The sequence below is a fragment of the Bufo gargarizans genome, chromosome 2, assembly GCF_014858855.1.
Source record: "Bufo gargarizans isolate SCDJY-AF-19 chromosome 2, ASM1485885v1, whole genome shotgun sequence".
In the NCBI taxonomy this organism is placed as follows: domain Eukaryota; kingdom Metazoa; phylum Chordata; class Amphibia; order Anura; family Bufonidae; genus Bufo; species Bufo gargarizans.
Window position 1 is genome coordinate 107,925,138 of NC_058081.1, and position 17,103 is coordinate 107,942,240.

At 41.9% G+C, this 17,103-nt stretch overlaps 1 protein-coding gene across 1 annotated transcript in view; it reads right to left on the reverse strand.

The window, feature by feature from the left end:
• The window catches only part of SLC24A1 (solute carrier family 24 member 1), a 74,210-nt gene extending 66,250 nt beyond the window's left edge, over positions 1-7,960 (reverse strand). The window contains exons 1-3 of the mRNA XM_044283160.1: positions 6,965-7,960; positions 5,085-5,147; positions 2,095-2,203 (exon numbers count right to left, since the gene is read on the reverse strand). Of these exons, the coding sequence (XP_044139095.1) occupies positions 2,095-2,203; positions 5,085-5,147; positions 6,965-7,960 (1,168 nt within the window). The remainder of the gene's footprint in view (positions 1-2,094; positions 2,204-5,084; positions 5,148-6,964) is intronic.
• Positions 7,961-17,103: the final 9,143 nt, after the last annotated feature.

The window sequence follows — 17,103 nt, forward strand, 5'->3', positions numbered from 1 at the left end:
CTAAGATGAATTTCACAATCACCCTCGCAATGATAGCCTTAGCAAATCCCAGCACATTCTATTCACTATCTAGACCGTCCAAATTTATTACCTTACATGATAGAAACTGCCAAATGCCTAATCCCTTTATATTGGCTGCAAGATCAACCATCCCTGTTGACATGCTGGATAGCTAAAATACATCATATTTGTGAGTTTCAGATATCCAGCTGTGAAAATTGGAAACATGGAGTCTACCTTAAGACATGGTCGCCCTGACCCAGGCAAATCTGTAAAAGTGAATTCACTGGCTGTGGCGTTCACCCCCCCCCCCCCCCCCAACTTATGGTTTATTTTTTCTGTTTCCTTCTGTATTATACACTCACCTAAAGAATTATTAGGAACACCTGTTCTATTTCTCATTAATGCGATTATCTAGACCAGTGTTTCCCAACCAGTGTGCCTCCAGCTGTTACAAAACTACAACTCCCAGCATGCCCGCACAACCAAATGCTGTCTGGGCATGCTGGGAGTTGTAGTTTTGCAACAGCTGGAGGCACACTGGTTGGGAAACACTGATCTAGACAACCAATCACATGGCAGTTGCTTCAATGCATGTAGGGTTGTGGTCCTGGTCAAGACAATCTCCTGAACTCCAAACTGAATGTCAGAATGGGAAAGAAAGGTGGGCTACAACAGCAGAAGACCCCACCGGGTACCACTCATCTCCACTACAAATAGGAAAAAGAGGCTACAATTTGCACGAGCTCACCAAAATTGGACTGTTGAAGACTGGAAAAATGTTGCCTGGTCTGATGAGTCTCGATTTCTGTTGAGACATTCAAATGGTAGAGTCCGAATTTGGCGTAAACAGAATGAGAACATGTATCCATCATGCCTTGTTACCACTGTGCAGGCTGGTGGTGTAATGGTGTGGAGGATGTTTTCTGGGCACACTTTAGGCCCCTTAGTGCCAATTGGCCATCGTTTAAATGCCACGGGCTACCTGAGCATTGTTTCTGACCATGTCCATCCCTTCATGACCACCATGTACCCATCCTCTGATGGCTACTTCCAGCAGGATAATGCACCATGTCACAAAGCTCGAATCATTTCAAATTGGTTTCTTGAACATGACAATGAGTTCACTGTACTAAAATGGCCCCCACAGTCACCAGATCTCAACCCAATAGAGCATCTTTGGGATGTGGTGGAACGGGAGCTTCGTGCCCTGGATGTGCATCCCTCAAATCTCTATCAACTGCAAGATGCTATCCTATCAATATGGGCCAACATTTCTAAAGAATGCTATCAGCACCTTGTTGAATCAATGCCACGTAGAATTAAGGCAGTTCTGAAGGCAAAAGGGGGTCCAACACCGTATTAGTATGGTGTTCCTAATAATTCTTTAGGTGAGTGTATATGTCTACTATATATATATGAATTATATATCTAATTGGCATTTATTGGTACATATCACCACCAACAAGTATGATTTTGACCATGTGACTCTCTCTTTTACTCCCCCCAGGATCTCTTCCAACCTATGCCCATTTTATGCTTTTCAAACACTAGTGTTATGCACTTGTTCTTCTTGATGTTATATTCATCATTTATATATGTTTATCTACTTTATGTTCATGTGCTATTAATATGCTTCTGAAACACTAATAAAAACAGTCCGAACAAAAAAAGATGCCCACACAAAGCATTGTATACTTGTCTAAGGGCTCAGAAGTGATCTATATATGTACAAAAGGAAATTCACACATGGTAGACCCCTTGAAAGAAAGCCTAGGTTTTACAATGGAAGCTGTAATAAGTAATTGCAGGGGTGAGACCAGAGTAAAAAGAACTGCAGAGCAGCAGAGCAGATCAGCAGGGAAAAAGCAAAGCTACAAGCAAAGCAGACAGAGAAATGGCTAGATTTAAATAACCTAGAATTGTTGGAATCACATTCACACAAAACCAAATGACAGGAAACAAAAAGCCCAGTATCAAGTCATGATCTTCCTGGAGTCTAATAAATCAAATCAGTAATGGTGCATAAAATTATCCATGTTATCCAAGTCCAATGGATGCAATAATCATAATGGTCATAAAGAGTTGTCTTACCTTCCCCCAAAGGGTCCAGGGTATGGATCATGAGCTGAAATATGGTACTGCGAATGGTGCTGTTGTGCAGAGAGGCCGAACTCCCACCTCTGGTAAGGAAAGGCTTCAGCTGGATGGAAGAGGATCAAACATTATTTTATATCGATGCATCTATATTAACTCTTTATGAAATAGTATACATAACATCATATTGGTCAGGAAAGTCCAGCTAAGTTACTGAATGCATGAAATCAAACTATATATCAACACAAGGAATCTAAGAATGGTCCAGAAACCAGTAACAGATAAACAGCTGCACTATCCATATTTCCAAAAAGGTTACATTGGTAGTTGGGATATCTGTATCTTAAAGGGAACCTGTCATCAACTTTATGCTGACCTCACTGTGGGCAGCATAAAATAGTGACCGAAATGCTGATTTCAGCGGTGTGTCATTTATGAGCTAAAAGTCAGTGGTTGCCAAGAACCAGCATCATAATCATTTCAGCCCAGGGTTTGAAAAAAGTCAAATCTACTTGAGAAGAGTCCTGGTTATAAATAATCTCCTGCTCACCCCGTCCATCCGCTGATCATTGATAGTTCTCTCCTAGAGAGAAAGGGAGAAAACTAGGTAGAAGACTGTCAGTCATCATAAGGTGGGCAGGGAGAGCAGGAATTTATGAATAACCGTGACTCTTCTCAGGTGGTCATGACTCTTTTCCAGGCCCAGTCTGCAATGGTTGTGATGTTGGTTCTCTGGAACCACTTACTTTTCAGTTATAAATGACAGACCGCTGAAATCAACTCACCTGTCTCTACTTTAGTCTGTCATTAGTATGGGCAGCGTAAAGTTGATGACAGGTTCCCTTTAAAGATAACAGTGAGAAGTGCTTGTGAACGAGTGGTTTTACACTACAGAGGTTGATGAGGAGAGCCTCCATATCTGAAGACCTAGGGAAGGACTATGGCACAAAGAAGATGTGATGAGGTACATCTCAAAACTTGGGAGCATGGGAATAAGTGGTCAGGCAAATGAAATAGTAGATGATGAGAGCTTTAGAACTAAGGAATGAGTTGCCTGGGACATTAAAGAACATGTGAAATGCACTCTCATAAATGTAGACCTGAAGAATGAAAGGTCTGGAACAAGAACTAGTTAGGAAGAATCCCGCATTTTGATAGCTACAAAAAAAGAGATATGGCAAGTAGAAGACCTGGTGAGTAGAGCCTCCACAGCTGTAGACCTGTGGAATAATTGGCCTTGGGGATAGAAGCGCTGGTGACGAGAGCTTCCACACCTGTAGACCTGGGAAATGAGTTGTTCTGAGACCTTTATACAATCAGAGAGCTTGATAATAGTGGTCTGACACATAGAATATGTGATGATTAACACCTCCAAAACTTCTCAGTTGGGTGTAGGCGAATCCAGGCAAAGGATTAGGCAAAGCTCTCACAGCTGGAGAGCTGGAAAGTGAGTGGCCTGGCACCCAGAATAGCTAACCAAGAAGCCAGGAGAGCTGAAGAGTAAGTGTCACAGGTGAGCTTGAAAAGAATTGGGTTGGTGATATTAAATGTGAAATGAGTCCTGAAAAAAAGCCTTGTCTATTACTATAATCCTAACAAGAGATGTGTTATTGCTGCACATCAGAGGTTAGATATGAAAACGCATTATAGATCATGTACATAATAATAAGATGAAAATAAGATGTTGTTAATGTTGGAACAATTATTGCTAATGGTCTTTAATATGCAAATACTGTTAGGCTTTGTTCACATCTGCGTCAGAAGCTCAGGAGCCACCATCAGAGATTCCATTAGAAAATAAGACAAAATATTTTGTTTGGTAAAATGCCAGGCTCCCTGACAAAAATCTGACAGATCATATTACAATGGGGAATCACAGGGCACTGGGGCCGATTGACCATAGACCCTACAGGGAAATTGCCCGGTAGGTCAATGCCCAGGGGGCTCATGAGCCCTCATGGTCGCTGAACAGATACATAACAATCTGGCTACTTTCACATCTGCGCTTTAATACTGACCTATCCTCAGGATAGGTCATCAATATCAGATCAGCACCCCTGCTGATCAGCTCTCTCTCTATCTTCCTGTCTGCTGCTGTCTATGGTCTTTGTCATAAACAGCAGCAGTGAACAGGAAGAGATAAGTGAAAAGGCAGATGCACACTGCATCCTCATACAGCTGATTGGCGGGGGTGCTGGGTGTCAGACCCCCGCCAATCTGATATGGATGACCTATCCTGAGGATAGGTCATCAATAGTAAAAGCACGGACAACCCCTTTAATTAATGTAAGAGCATCAGGTTCTCATGTATCTAGCCAGTGGCCCGGGTGCCCTCCTGAATTCAACTGTATCGCCCTCCTCAGAATGGTGATACCGTTGAATACGGCAGCAGGGGCAGCAGTATTTTTTGCTGCACTATGGTACTTGGTTCTCCTGGGACAGTATTTTGTGCTGAACTCTGGTATTTGGTTCTGCTAGGGCAGTATTTTGTGCTACACTAAAGATTGCTAGCCCAACCTACTTGTTTTACTCACCTACTTATGTTGGCCCTGCCTTCTGTCAATTTGGATTCGCCTACAACATATATATACATATTTTTGGAGTGTGGGTGGAAACTAGAGTACCTAGGGAGAACGTACAAACTAGGATTCAAACCCAGGACCCCAGCGCTAACCACTGAGCCACTGTGCTGCCTGGGGGTAAATAGGCGATAAATAATGGATTGGTGGGAGTCCTATGGATAAGGGATAACTTTGTTACTTGACACAACTGGGTGGTGGGATGAATCGTATTCAATTTCATATTTTATTGACCACAATGCAATAGGTAATAGATAATACCATTAGGGCAATTTTTGAAGCAGAACTCAGACATGCAGACAGTCATATGTCCTTTAGAATAAAACATTTCTATACATCTGACACACAGGTAAGAGATTTGGATTATTACATTTGAGCAGTCTATATTAAACTCTTTGGATCACCTACCTTTAATCTGTTGTTGTCTTCGGGTGGCTTTGGCTCATCCCCTGCAACTGACCCATTGCCCTTCTGTACATAGACATGAAAAGTAACCAAGTAACACCATCAGTCAGGGCATGCTGAACCATCAGCAGCAACAACATTAACAGCACTGTTTTATGGGAAATTGCAGATTGAGTATTTTGAATGAAATTCAATTATTCCTACTGACATTTAAATCATGACATTTGTGTTTGTTTCCCATATAATCATATAATGGGTTTGATTTGGGGCACGTAACTGAACATCACTGTTCAGACAAGTCTATCCATCTCATATATCTCCCTCTCTTGGTATGGACGTCTATCATGTCGTGCCATACAATTGGAGGCCAGGTAACTGTCAGAGGTAAGTCACTGGAGTCTTTCATTTATTTCAGTGCTCAGGATTTGTATTATTTTTCCAGTATATCAATCATTACCAGCTATATCAGTGTGGAGTAGGTGTCGACTATGGTTTAGATGTATGACAACATCTAGTATGTGTCCAGTTCATCTGTCACATTAGGCCATCAGCATGTAAGGTGCTCAGAAGTGATATTATAGCATAACCAAATGTTAGATTGTAATTAAATCTTGTAGCATGCAATTTTATACCCCTGAACATGATGTCATATCATAATCAAAAGCATATAAATTGATGAACAGGTTTGGAGAACTATACAGTAGATGCAGAAGTTTTGGGTCTGATTTTTGGCTGAAGATTGGCCGTTACTCCTTCATGTCTCCATCTTCAAATGGTTGTGTCAGGTAAGAAAGAGGCTCTGCTGTTAGCAAGCAGAACTGAGGATGCCAGGTCCTATAACTGTTCCTGCTCTGCACAGATAACATTTGGTCCACAACAAGAGCCTTATATGTGGGACCCTGGAGGACATAGGGGGAAATGGTGAATCTCCGACAAAAAATGGACATTACCATTGTTACACCCTGTATGATAAAGTACTTAAGGGGATGTACAGTATATCTCACACAGAATGCTCAGATGGGTGTAGTAAAAAGAATGCAGAAAGATGTGGTCTCAGCAAAGCATAGCTTGCTGAGGCATTTGGTTTGCTATTTTACGGTCTGGGTTTCAATTAAATGAAGTATAGTTTGGTAGTGGGACGTGCCATTCCCTCTCACACTCCAGTACAAGGTATTCCCCTGAGACGAACCCAGGAGTAGCTGCTGGCCTCATTACGGTGGGGATAATTACAAGCCTCAAAAGCTCATTCCTGGTCAGAGCTTGAAGACTGCATGACCTGTGCTGGCTACGCAAAGCCTGATCCCCCTGTTTGATCTGAAGTACTTAGGTGAGGTAACTTACTGCTTAGTTAGTGCCCAGATGGGCTGGTATTATTTTGTTTATGTATTACCTTTCTGCTGTAGATTCACTCAAGTGAATGTCGAACTTGTAACTCTAATTTGGACTATACCACACCATACAAAAACATTTACTATGGAAAAATGTATACTAGCTCTACATCTTATCCATTGAGGTTGTCATGAGGATAACATGGATGATGGTATGCTGTAGTAATCAGGCATAGCCACTATACAGTGGACGGAGCTGTGTAGTTCTGGTGCCTGGTTCCAGCATAGCAGCTCCTGAAAATAGCTGATTGAAGGGGTTGCCGGGAGTTAGAACCCCACCTAGCTGATATTGATGACCTATCCTGCAGATAGATTATCAATAATGATGTCACAGAAAAACCCATTTAATGAATTGTTTTGACATTTTAGGACAGGTGAATGCACTTTTTCATATAAAATGCCATGAAACACAACCCACTGAATGTAACATACTGGAACAATGAAACACAACATAAAGCATGAAAAATAATAATATTTAAAAAAAATTACACATACCTTAGATGTATCTTCCAGTGCCATAACTTTCACTAGCTTCTTTCTTTTGGACAGATGAGTCTTCACCCATGTTTCAACCATAACATTACATTTCATGAAGGTGACATAAAGCCCATACGCAGTGAGAAGCATCATGCTCTCCCACCACAAAATAACATTATCAAGGAAGAAGATAATCAGCAAGATCAAATCAATTATATAAAACGAGACATCTCTGAAGAGAGGCCACCATGTAAGGTTGAGGATTTCCCTGGAGAAGAGGGCACAAGTACCAATGACAAATAAGATGTTAAAGACAGCCGAACCCACAATAGTTCCGATGCCAACGTTACTGTGAGAAATGAACACGCCAATCAAGGAGGTGAAAAGTTCTGGTGCTGATCCACCAGCAGCCATAAATGTGGCACCAGCTACATCTTCAGAGATCTCAAGCTTCTCTGTAATCACCCCCAAAGCTGGCACAAAGAACTCATCACAGACAATGGCCAAGGCCACAAAGACATACATCATGCCAAAGATATGAAATATTACCCAACCCTCCCTGCGCTGCTCTATGCTGAATAGGTCCTCTGGATATTCTCCTTTGGCATGAGGCAAAGGAGGCTTATTGGGCTTGCTGGTGGAGATTGGGACAGTGGTTGTGGTTTTTTGTTTAATGGTAGGTGTTATGGGATCTGGGTCCACAAAAATACAGTGTCGGGTTTTGGTCCTTTCAGTTACATTTTCTGTGGGGGCAAGTGAGGTAGAGGTGGTGGTGGTGGTAGAAGTGGTAGTGGTGGGGGACGTCAGGTTTAATACTTCCCTGACAGACACTTTTACAGTCATCTCACTTTTTGCATCTTTCAGAAAGATAGGTTCTTCCAGGTTAGTCTCTGTCCAAGGTCCTGAATCCATCTGTTGATTAATGGACAGTTGGTAGAGGGAGCAAAGGAACATCACACAGACTATAAATAAAATACGGTTCAGCTGAAACCTTCTTCTCCTCTGTAGATGCATTGTGATAATATGAGATGGATAAAAGACCAGTGGGCAGAAAACTGAGTCTTTATCCAGTCAATAACGTATATGTTAGGGAGATATTTCTGATATGGTCCTATTCTTGTTTTCCATCTTTGAACTTCTTGTATGTAGTATCAGCTAAGTTTAGAGGCTTCCACAGGGCATCACATAGGACCCTAAGCTGAAGAAACACAGGAAACATGTAAGTAATTATAATTATTAACAATATATAGAATACAAGTCATTCTACAGAAAAGACTACATTAAAATGATTGCATGAAGAATGAGCAATAACATTTCTGCTAATTCACTATTCCTGTTAATCCCTTCCTGACATTTGACATACATGTACATCATAATGGCAGAAGGGAAGTTTGGAGCAGGCTCAGGAGGTCTGATCCAGGTAGGTTAAACCCTCAGATGCCGCAGTCAATAGAGGGGAAGGCGGGCTCTCTCTGTGCTTAGATTCCCTCCTTCTCAGCCCCCTCTTCCCCCCTGAAAAATCATGGGAACAAGAAGTCACAATAACCATAGACTGCAACAAAAAAATATAGCCGTCTATGGTATAAGCAATGAAATAATCGCATATTCCATTTCCCTATGGAGACTAAGAATAAAAGTAAAACTTTTTTTTTAATATGAAAAAATAAAAAAAATTGAAATCACTCTCTTTATCAATTTTACTGTAAAAATAAACAATAAAAAAAAATTGGTATCACTGCGTCTTCTATTGTCCGAACGTGTAAAAACACAAAAGTATTTATCCTGCATGGTGAACACTGTAACAGGGGGGAAAAAAAAGTTAGAATCATGTTTTTTTTAGGTCACCTTGCCTCAGAAAATATTTAACAATAAAATATCTCTGTCAATGGATGTAAAAAAAGAGCTATGGGTGTCCGAATAAAGGGACACAAAGCAAACGTTATCGCTTTTAAAATCAGTAAAACATAATGAAATTTATATAAATTTGGTATCTCTGTAACTAACTGACCTGTGATTTTTAGTGCAGAGTGAGTACTGTAAATATGTGTAATAGTGCTCAAACCCAAAAAATAATGGCAGAATTGGAGTGTATTTATTTTATCCTACAAATCATTTTTATACTTTTTTCAATACATTACATGGTAAATTAAATGGTGCTTTTTAAAAATGGAAAAAGTAGCTCTTAGAAGTGAAAGGTTAGCCAGGAGGCATAACTCGAAGTGTGTGTTTGGGGCGATCAGTTTGCGAGTTATGTGGCAAAGGTGATGTGTGTAACGGGGTGCCAGCAAGACACTCTGGTTTGGCCAGGGAATTTAGATAGAGGGCTAGGATGGCAATCAGAATCTTTGCCTCAGGTGAAGAACAGCCTGGTCACAACTCCTGGTTAAGAAACTCTGCATGTAGACTAATACTGCAGACATGCAGAAAATAACCTCCCAGGCTGTGAGCTCTGCGCTGCGATTGGCCAGCGCTACAGCAGAACAAGGGCAGACTCCGCCTACCATAACTTTGTGACCGAAGATACCGGAGGGCATAGCGGGAGAACGGAGCGGCGCCCAGGGATAATAGTAAGTGCAGTGAGATCCCCGGGAGCCGCTCTCCATGTCTATATACTTAGTTCACATTGTCATAATCAGTGAAAGGTCCTCTTTAACACATTGAGGGTTAACAGCCAAACAAAACATTTATTACTCTGATTCTGCTGTTTACATAAACACCCCACATGTGGTCGTAAACTGATGTAAGGGCACATTGCAGGGCGCAGAAGGAAAGGAACGCCATATGCTTTTTGGAAGGCAGATTTTGCTGGACTGGTTTTTAGATGCCATGTCCCATTTTAAGCCCCCCTGATGCACCCTTACAGTAGAAACTCCCAATAAGTAACCCCATTTTGGAAACATGGGGATAAGGTGTTTTATTGCCTGTTTTGGCACCATTTTTATTTTTTACAATATTCATCTGACAGGGTAGATCATGTGCTGATTTTATAGAGCAGGTTGTTACAGACGCAATGATATCAAATATGTCTACTTTCTTTGTTTGTTTCAGTTTTACATAATAAAGCATTTTTGAAAAAAAATTATGTTTTTGTATCTCCATTTTCTGAAAGCCATATTTTTTTTATTTTTCTGCCGATCTTGTGCAGGGGCTCGTTTTTTGCAGGAAGAATTGACGTTTTTATTGGTACAATTTTGGGGTACATATGATTTTATGATACTTCATTATGACACTTTATGGGGCAAGGTTACCAAAGAATTGGTAATTTCGGCACAGTTTTTATTTATTTATTTGTCCAGCGTTCACCCGAGAGGTTAGGTCATCTAATATTTTTATAGAGCAAATCGTTACGGACGTGGCAATACCTAATATGTATACTTTTTCTTATTTATTTAAGTTTTACACAAAAATAGCATTTTTGAAACCCCCAAAAATTATGTTTTAGTGTATCCATAGTCTGAGAGCCATAGCTTTTTTATTTTTTGACCGATTGTCTTAGGTAGGGTCTCATTTTTTGTGGGATGGTGACGGTTTGATTGGTACTATTTTGGGGGGCATACGCATTTTTGATCGTTTGGTGTTGAAATTTTTGTGATGTAAGGTGACAAAAATGGCTTTTTTTATACAGTTTTTATATTTTACGGTGTTCACCTGAGGGGTTAGGTCATGTGATATTTTTATAGAGCTGGTTGTTACGGATGCGGCGAAACCTAATATGTATACTTTTTTCTATTTATTTCACTTTAACACAATAATAGCATATTTGACACAAAAAAAATGATGTTTTAGTGTCTCATGTTCTGAGAGCTATAGTTTTTTAATTTTTTTTTAGCGATTTTCCTATGTAGGGGCTCATTTTTTGGCGGGATGAGGTGACGGTTTTATTGGTATTTTTTGTGGGACATACGCCTTTTTGATTGCTTGGTGTTGCACTTTTTATGATGTAAGATGACAAAAATGGGGTGGATCATGTGATATATCTATAGAGCCGGTCGTTACGGACGCGGCGATACCTAATATGTGTGTTTTTTCTTTTCAATTTTTTATTAAAAAATCAGGGGCAAAGGGGCGTTTTTCTATTTTCACTAAACTTTGGTTTATTAAAAACACAGTTTTTTTTACTTTTTTTAACTTTATTTCTGACTTTAACTTTTGGGGGTCTGATCCTCTCTGCAATGCATTATAATACATCTGTATTGTAATGCATTGCCTGTTAGTGTATTACACAGAGTAATACACTAACATGTTACCTAGGAGACCCAGCCTGGGGCTGGATCTCCTGGACACCCGTAGAACGCAGGTACCGATGCTGTGCTCCCTCACCCGCCGCAAACCCCTTCTATGTTGCGGTCAGCTCTGACCGCAGCATAGAAGGGGTTAATGCGCCAGCATCTGTGTTTCCACTGATGCCGGCGCATACAGCAGCAGTCCGACTAACGGGAACAGCCGGTCCTCTGCAGCTGATTAGGCAGCTTCTGCACCCGCCCGATCAGCGCACCGTAATAGTACTGCGCTGGGCGGCAAGTCACGTCCCGCTGCACCGTACTATTACGGCGCTGGTCGGGAAGGGGTTAATTGCATAATACAGTTTTTTTTCCTATCATTGTAGCAGTTTTTTTTCTTATCATTGGGCAGACTGAAGTGACTCCAGGATCAGTTACCACATAGGATTTGTCTGCAACCATGAAGATCTTCATAGCAGCATTGTAAGATATATTCTTCATAAAACTGAGATTTAATCAATCAGACTATGATACAGAAAACCGCTCATTTTAGCTCGACTTTACTGAAGTCTTACACGTAAAGATAAGTTCTGTTGGATTTAGGTTCTTGGTAATTGGTAGTTTTAATAGCTATATTTTCAGGTAATAAAAATCTGCTTATGTTAGACAGAAAAACTATGAAATAGAGTGTTGTATTTGCATGTTCATAGTTAATGGTACTATTTGGGAACTAAGCCTTAGGGCTGTGATTTATCAAGACTGGCATGTTGGGGCAGCAGGATGAGGAGTTTGTGTTGATAAGGTAGGGAGGATGATGAAGGAATCCAAGATGTCTGTGTGGCAAACTCTGCAAATATCAGATATGGCTGAAAGAAGTCATCCTAGCGGGCTGGAACGAATTGTAGAGAATCAGAACTACGCACACAGCATAGCAGAACAAGCTACCCTGCTCCCGTAATTCTCTTGCCGTTGAAACAGCGAGATGGGACAACCTCTTCAAAGTGTGTGGTACCTGGCTAAAGACCATAGGCCACCTCTGGCCATGAGCCCTAGAGAACTGCCCCGATGCCTATGTAGGCAGTATACCCTGGGTGTTGTTCATTACAGATTTTGAACTTTAGTCTGTATTTTTCTGAAAGAAATTGAATTAATTTATTAGGAAAACTGATTTTATTAACCCCTTATCGACCTCCCGCTGGATTGCAGGTCCATAGTCTACAGTGACTTCTTTTGGTGTTGCTCCAGTAGGAGGGGGGGGGGTAGTGACTCCCAAAGTGCTCCAGTTCCTAGAGCAGGCCCCTAATGTATAGTCATGTCGGAGGAAGCTCTGATAATATTGAATTTTGGACTGCCATGGCCATGATCAAAAGGGCTCACACCCTAAGGCTGTATTCACACGTCCGCAATGTGTTTTGCGGATACACGGAGGCACGGATCCGCAAAACACGGAAAGCGGCAATGTGCTTTCCGCATTTTGCGGACCGCACATTGCCGACATAATAGAATATGCCTGTTCTTGTCCGCAATTGCGGACAAGAATAGGACATGTTCTATTTTTTTGCGGAAACGGAAGCACGGATGCGGAAGTGCGGATCCGCAAATGTGGATGCGGACAGCACATTCCGTCCCCATAGAGAATGAATGGGTCCGCACCCTTTCCGCAAAATTGCGGAAAGGATGCGGACCCATTTTGCGGACGTGTGAATGGAGCCTAACCTGGGATCCTACAAAGGACATTTTAATACAGCATTTTCACAGCATTTTCTTTTCATCGCCATATTCTGACCCCCATAACTTTTTTATAGTTACGTCTATGGAGCTGTGTAAGGGCTCATTTTTTGCAGGGCAATCTGTAGTTTTTATTGATAATATTTGGACTTTTTGACCACTTTTTATAAAAAAAAATTGTTGGGAGGTGAAGTGATGAAAAAAAATGGACATTCTTTTTTCCGTTACGTCCTTCTCCCTACAGGATACTTTTATTTTAATAGTACAGGCATTTTGAGACGCAGCGATGGCTATAATGTTTATTTTTTATTGTTTATTTTAATTATGGGGAAAGGGGAGTGAATTGAATTTTTTATATTTTTTTAACTTTTTTCAGTTGCTCTAGATGACTATAATAAGCAATCATTAGATCGCGTCTACAATACGTTGCAATGAATTGCTTTAGCAATTCATTGCGGATCTGCTAGGTTCTTGTGGAGATCTGCCACCTACAGGGCTCCGTAGGAACTACAGATGTAAAAGCTCTGGTTTCTTCAGAGAGATCAGGACTTTTACATACAACCAACGGCTCCCCCAATCACTACATGGGGAGCTGCTCAGGTCCCGGGAGTTCAGCGCTCCCTGGGAAAGCCGCTTCAGATGCAGGTGACGATGGCATCTGAGGGGTTAAATGTCCGTGATCGGCGTTATTGCCGATCGCTGACCTTAACCCTGGGTGTCTGCTATGTACATATGGACATTAACCCAGTGGCTATGTACTGCAGCAGTCCTGAAGAGGTTAAAGGGGATTTCCACAATTACTTGTATTACCGTTAAGACCATCACTGATAACTAGAATTGAGCCCCAAAGGAGTTTGAATTGAGCAACAAATGAGCCTTGATGCTCCATTCAATGTCTATGGGGCTGACGGCAACAGCCAAGTGCTGTACCACACATGCTGGTCTGCCACTCCATACAAACTCATTCAGAACAATTGGGGGCTTGGAACCACTATTCTAGTGGAGGTCTCAGATCGGTGGAGGTCTCAGAAGTGGGCCCCCCAGCATGCAGATACTATCAACAGTCCTGTTGAAAAGCCTCATTACATTAGCTACTATTTTATTTCTTTCTAAACTAAATTTGGGTAATGCAATGTATCCCACTAGCTGTGATATCTGTAGTGTGCCAGCTCAGCATTCTGCTCCCACCTTCTTCACGATTCCAAAGGTAAGTGGAGCCACATTTTCAAGCTTACATGATACTTGTGATGCCATGTAGATTGGTACCCCTATAGTTCACACATGCAGTTTTGAAGCAATGGACATAAGTAATAAGTCAGGGCAACTGGACCTATTCTGATTGATTACTACTGATACACCAGGACCTTGATGAATGAGAACCTTCACAGACAGTGAATAGAGGCTTTATGTTAGGCTTTGCTGACGTTCTAGCAATGAGCGTTGAAATTCACAACGGTTTAAAAGAGATAAAACAATATTTACAGAAGACAATATAAAAGAAAGCCATAAAAGAATAAAAACTGTCTTGAAATAAAAAGTACAATAATAAAAGTAACCCCAAAAGACAAATGTAGCCGTGTCTATTATATTAATATATAACTATCTATATAAAGTGATAATAAATCAATTGTGTAATGTTCATATGACCTCATGATGCTATACAAAAGATTACCCACATATGTAACAATGTAAAAAACACATGACAAACATCTAGTCGCGCTCATTACAACATGTGGAACCTACCTGAAGAGAGCAGCCAGCAGGTGGTATGAGGGAAGCATTCGCCCCCTTAGTCTTCAGGGCACATGATGCCAAGTGAGGAAAGGTGGACTAGGGGGAAGGCAACATAAGTGTCCCCATCACCGGCAAATCTGCACCAGCTCAAGTCTGCCGAGGGTCAGGTATGAAGGACACGCCGCAGTGTCCAATCCACACTAATACCTGCAGCATTAAGGAGATTATACAGGAACACTGCACTTTCCTTACTCCCCGGAGAGAAGCTGCTGGATGTGGGAGGAATGGAGAGGTCTAGTTTTGTCAAACGTTTTGTGTGTTTGAAGACATTTTTTACACACATGTGGACACACGGATGACACCCGGTTGTTGTCCACATTTTTTATTATTTTTTTGCAGTGTCATAGAAATGCAGATGGGACACAGACCAAAATGACAGTTGTGTCCCTGCACTTTGAAAATACTTATGGTAAGTCATAGGGACATATAAAAGGTTTTGATCGGTTGGGGTCTGAGCGCTGAGACCCCCCATCCGCTCGCTCCTTACTGCATCGACAGGGGTCTAAGCTAGGGATGAGCGAGTCGACTTCGGATGAAACTTCATTCTAATACTGTACGGAGCAGGAGCTCTGTACAGTATTAGAATTTATTGGCTCCGATGAGCCGAAGTAATTGCTTCGCGAAGTCTCGCCAGACTTCAGGTAGTAACTTCATATATTAATTTGTACTGTAAAAAAACATTTCCTGAACTCGGGTTCGATTCCAAAGTCGTGATACTTCGCGAAGCAATAACTTTCGGCTCATCGGAGCCAATACATTCTAATACTGTACGGAGCTCCTGCTTTGTACAGTATTAGAACGAAGTTTCATCCGAAGTCGTTTCGCTCAACCCTATTATATTGCTATGACATATCAAATTTGTTTTCAAGTACAGGGGCACTTTGAAGAGGTATCCCCATTAGGGATTAAACACAGTGCTCAATTATTTCAATAAACCTGGGGCTACACATTAAAGGGGTTTTCTGAGTGTTATATACTGATGACCTATTCTCTGGATAGGTCATCAGTATCTGATCGGCGGGGGTCCGACACCCATTACCCCTGCCAATCAGCTGTTTGAAGAGACCGTGGTGCTCCACATACCAAGCACAGTGCCATGCATTGTATAGTGGCTGAGACTGGTATTGCAGTTTAGCCCAGTTCATGAGACTGAGTGGCGCTTAGGCCATGTGACCAATGAACTCGACGTCACTGACCTAGAAAGAGGCCGCAGAGCTCATGGAGTTGGTCTCTTCAACCAGTTGATCGTGGGGGTGCCAGGTATCGGACCCTACCAATCTGATACTGAAGACCTTTTCTGAGGACAACCCCTTTAACTTTGACAAGCTACTTAGAATTCCCTCTATCACAAGTAATGTAAGTTGGGTTCACATCAGCGTTTTGAATTCCGTTATTGCTTTTCGTTATAACATGGTTATAACGGAAAATAACGGAGTTCAAAACAGAAACCTTTAGAGGCATTCCGTTTTGATCCGTTATAATAGAGGTCTATGGGCAAGCAGAACGGATCCGTCTGGTTTCCGTGATCCAGGACGGAAAAGAAAGTCCTGTCTACAGTTGATGTGAACCTGCCCTTACTGGGGTCGTGTTGCGATCCATAAGTTGTCACAGCTGTGTCCTGTCAGTTACAATGTTTGGGTTGGGGCAACTTGTAGGCTCTTTTACATTACTTACGATACAGGTAGTGTAGTGCTAAACAGCAAACTGTGGTCCCAAAGTCGCCATGAAGCCCCAGTTATACTCCCAGTGCACCCACCTCTCCACTGAGCTGGAATATATGAAGAATGGGGTGGTAGGTCAGGTGTCTGCAAATTCCGTGGCCCCACAAAAAAAATTGAACATATCCTATTCCTGTCTGTTTTGCGTCCTACAGGACAGGAGGTTTTGTTTATGAAAATGGCCGGTATCCATGTTTTGTGGATCCGCGATGAGCCCTTACTGTCCTATCCTTGCCCATAAGGCCTCATGCACACGGCCATTGCCCAGCCGTGCCCGTATTGCGGCATGCAAACAACAGGTCTCTAATATGCGGGCACCGGCTGCTTACATCCCGCATAACGGATGCGGACCAATTCACTTGAATAGGTCCACAATCCGAAAGGTCCAGAACGGAGGCACGGAACCCCACAGAAGCACTACGGAGTGCTTCCATGGGCTTTCTGTCTGTGTACACAAAAGTAGTGCATGCAGTATATTTTTGCGGTGCGGACGGATCGCGGACCCATTCCAGTTAAATGGCTCTGGATCCGTCTGCACGGATGTTGCCCTGCATTGGGGCATGCACGGAACGGACTATCAACGGCCACGTGCATGATGCCTGATACGGACAAGAATAGGACATGTTCTCATTTTTGCCAGGTGGCGGACAGACAAATGGATGCGGACAGCACACGCTATACTGTCTGCATCTTTTAC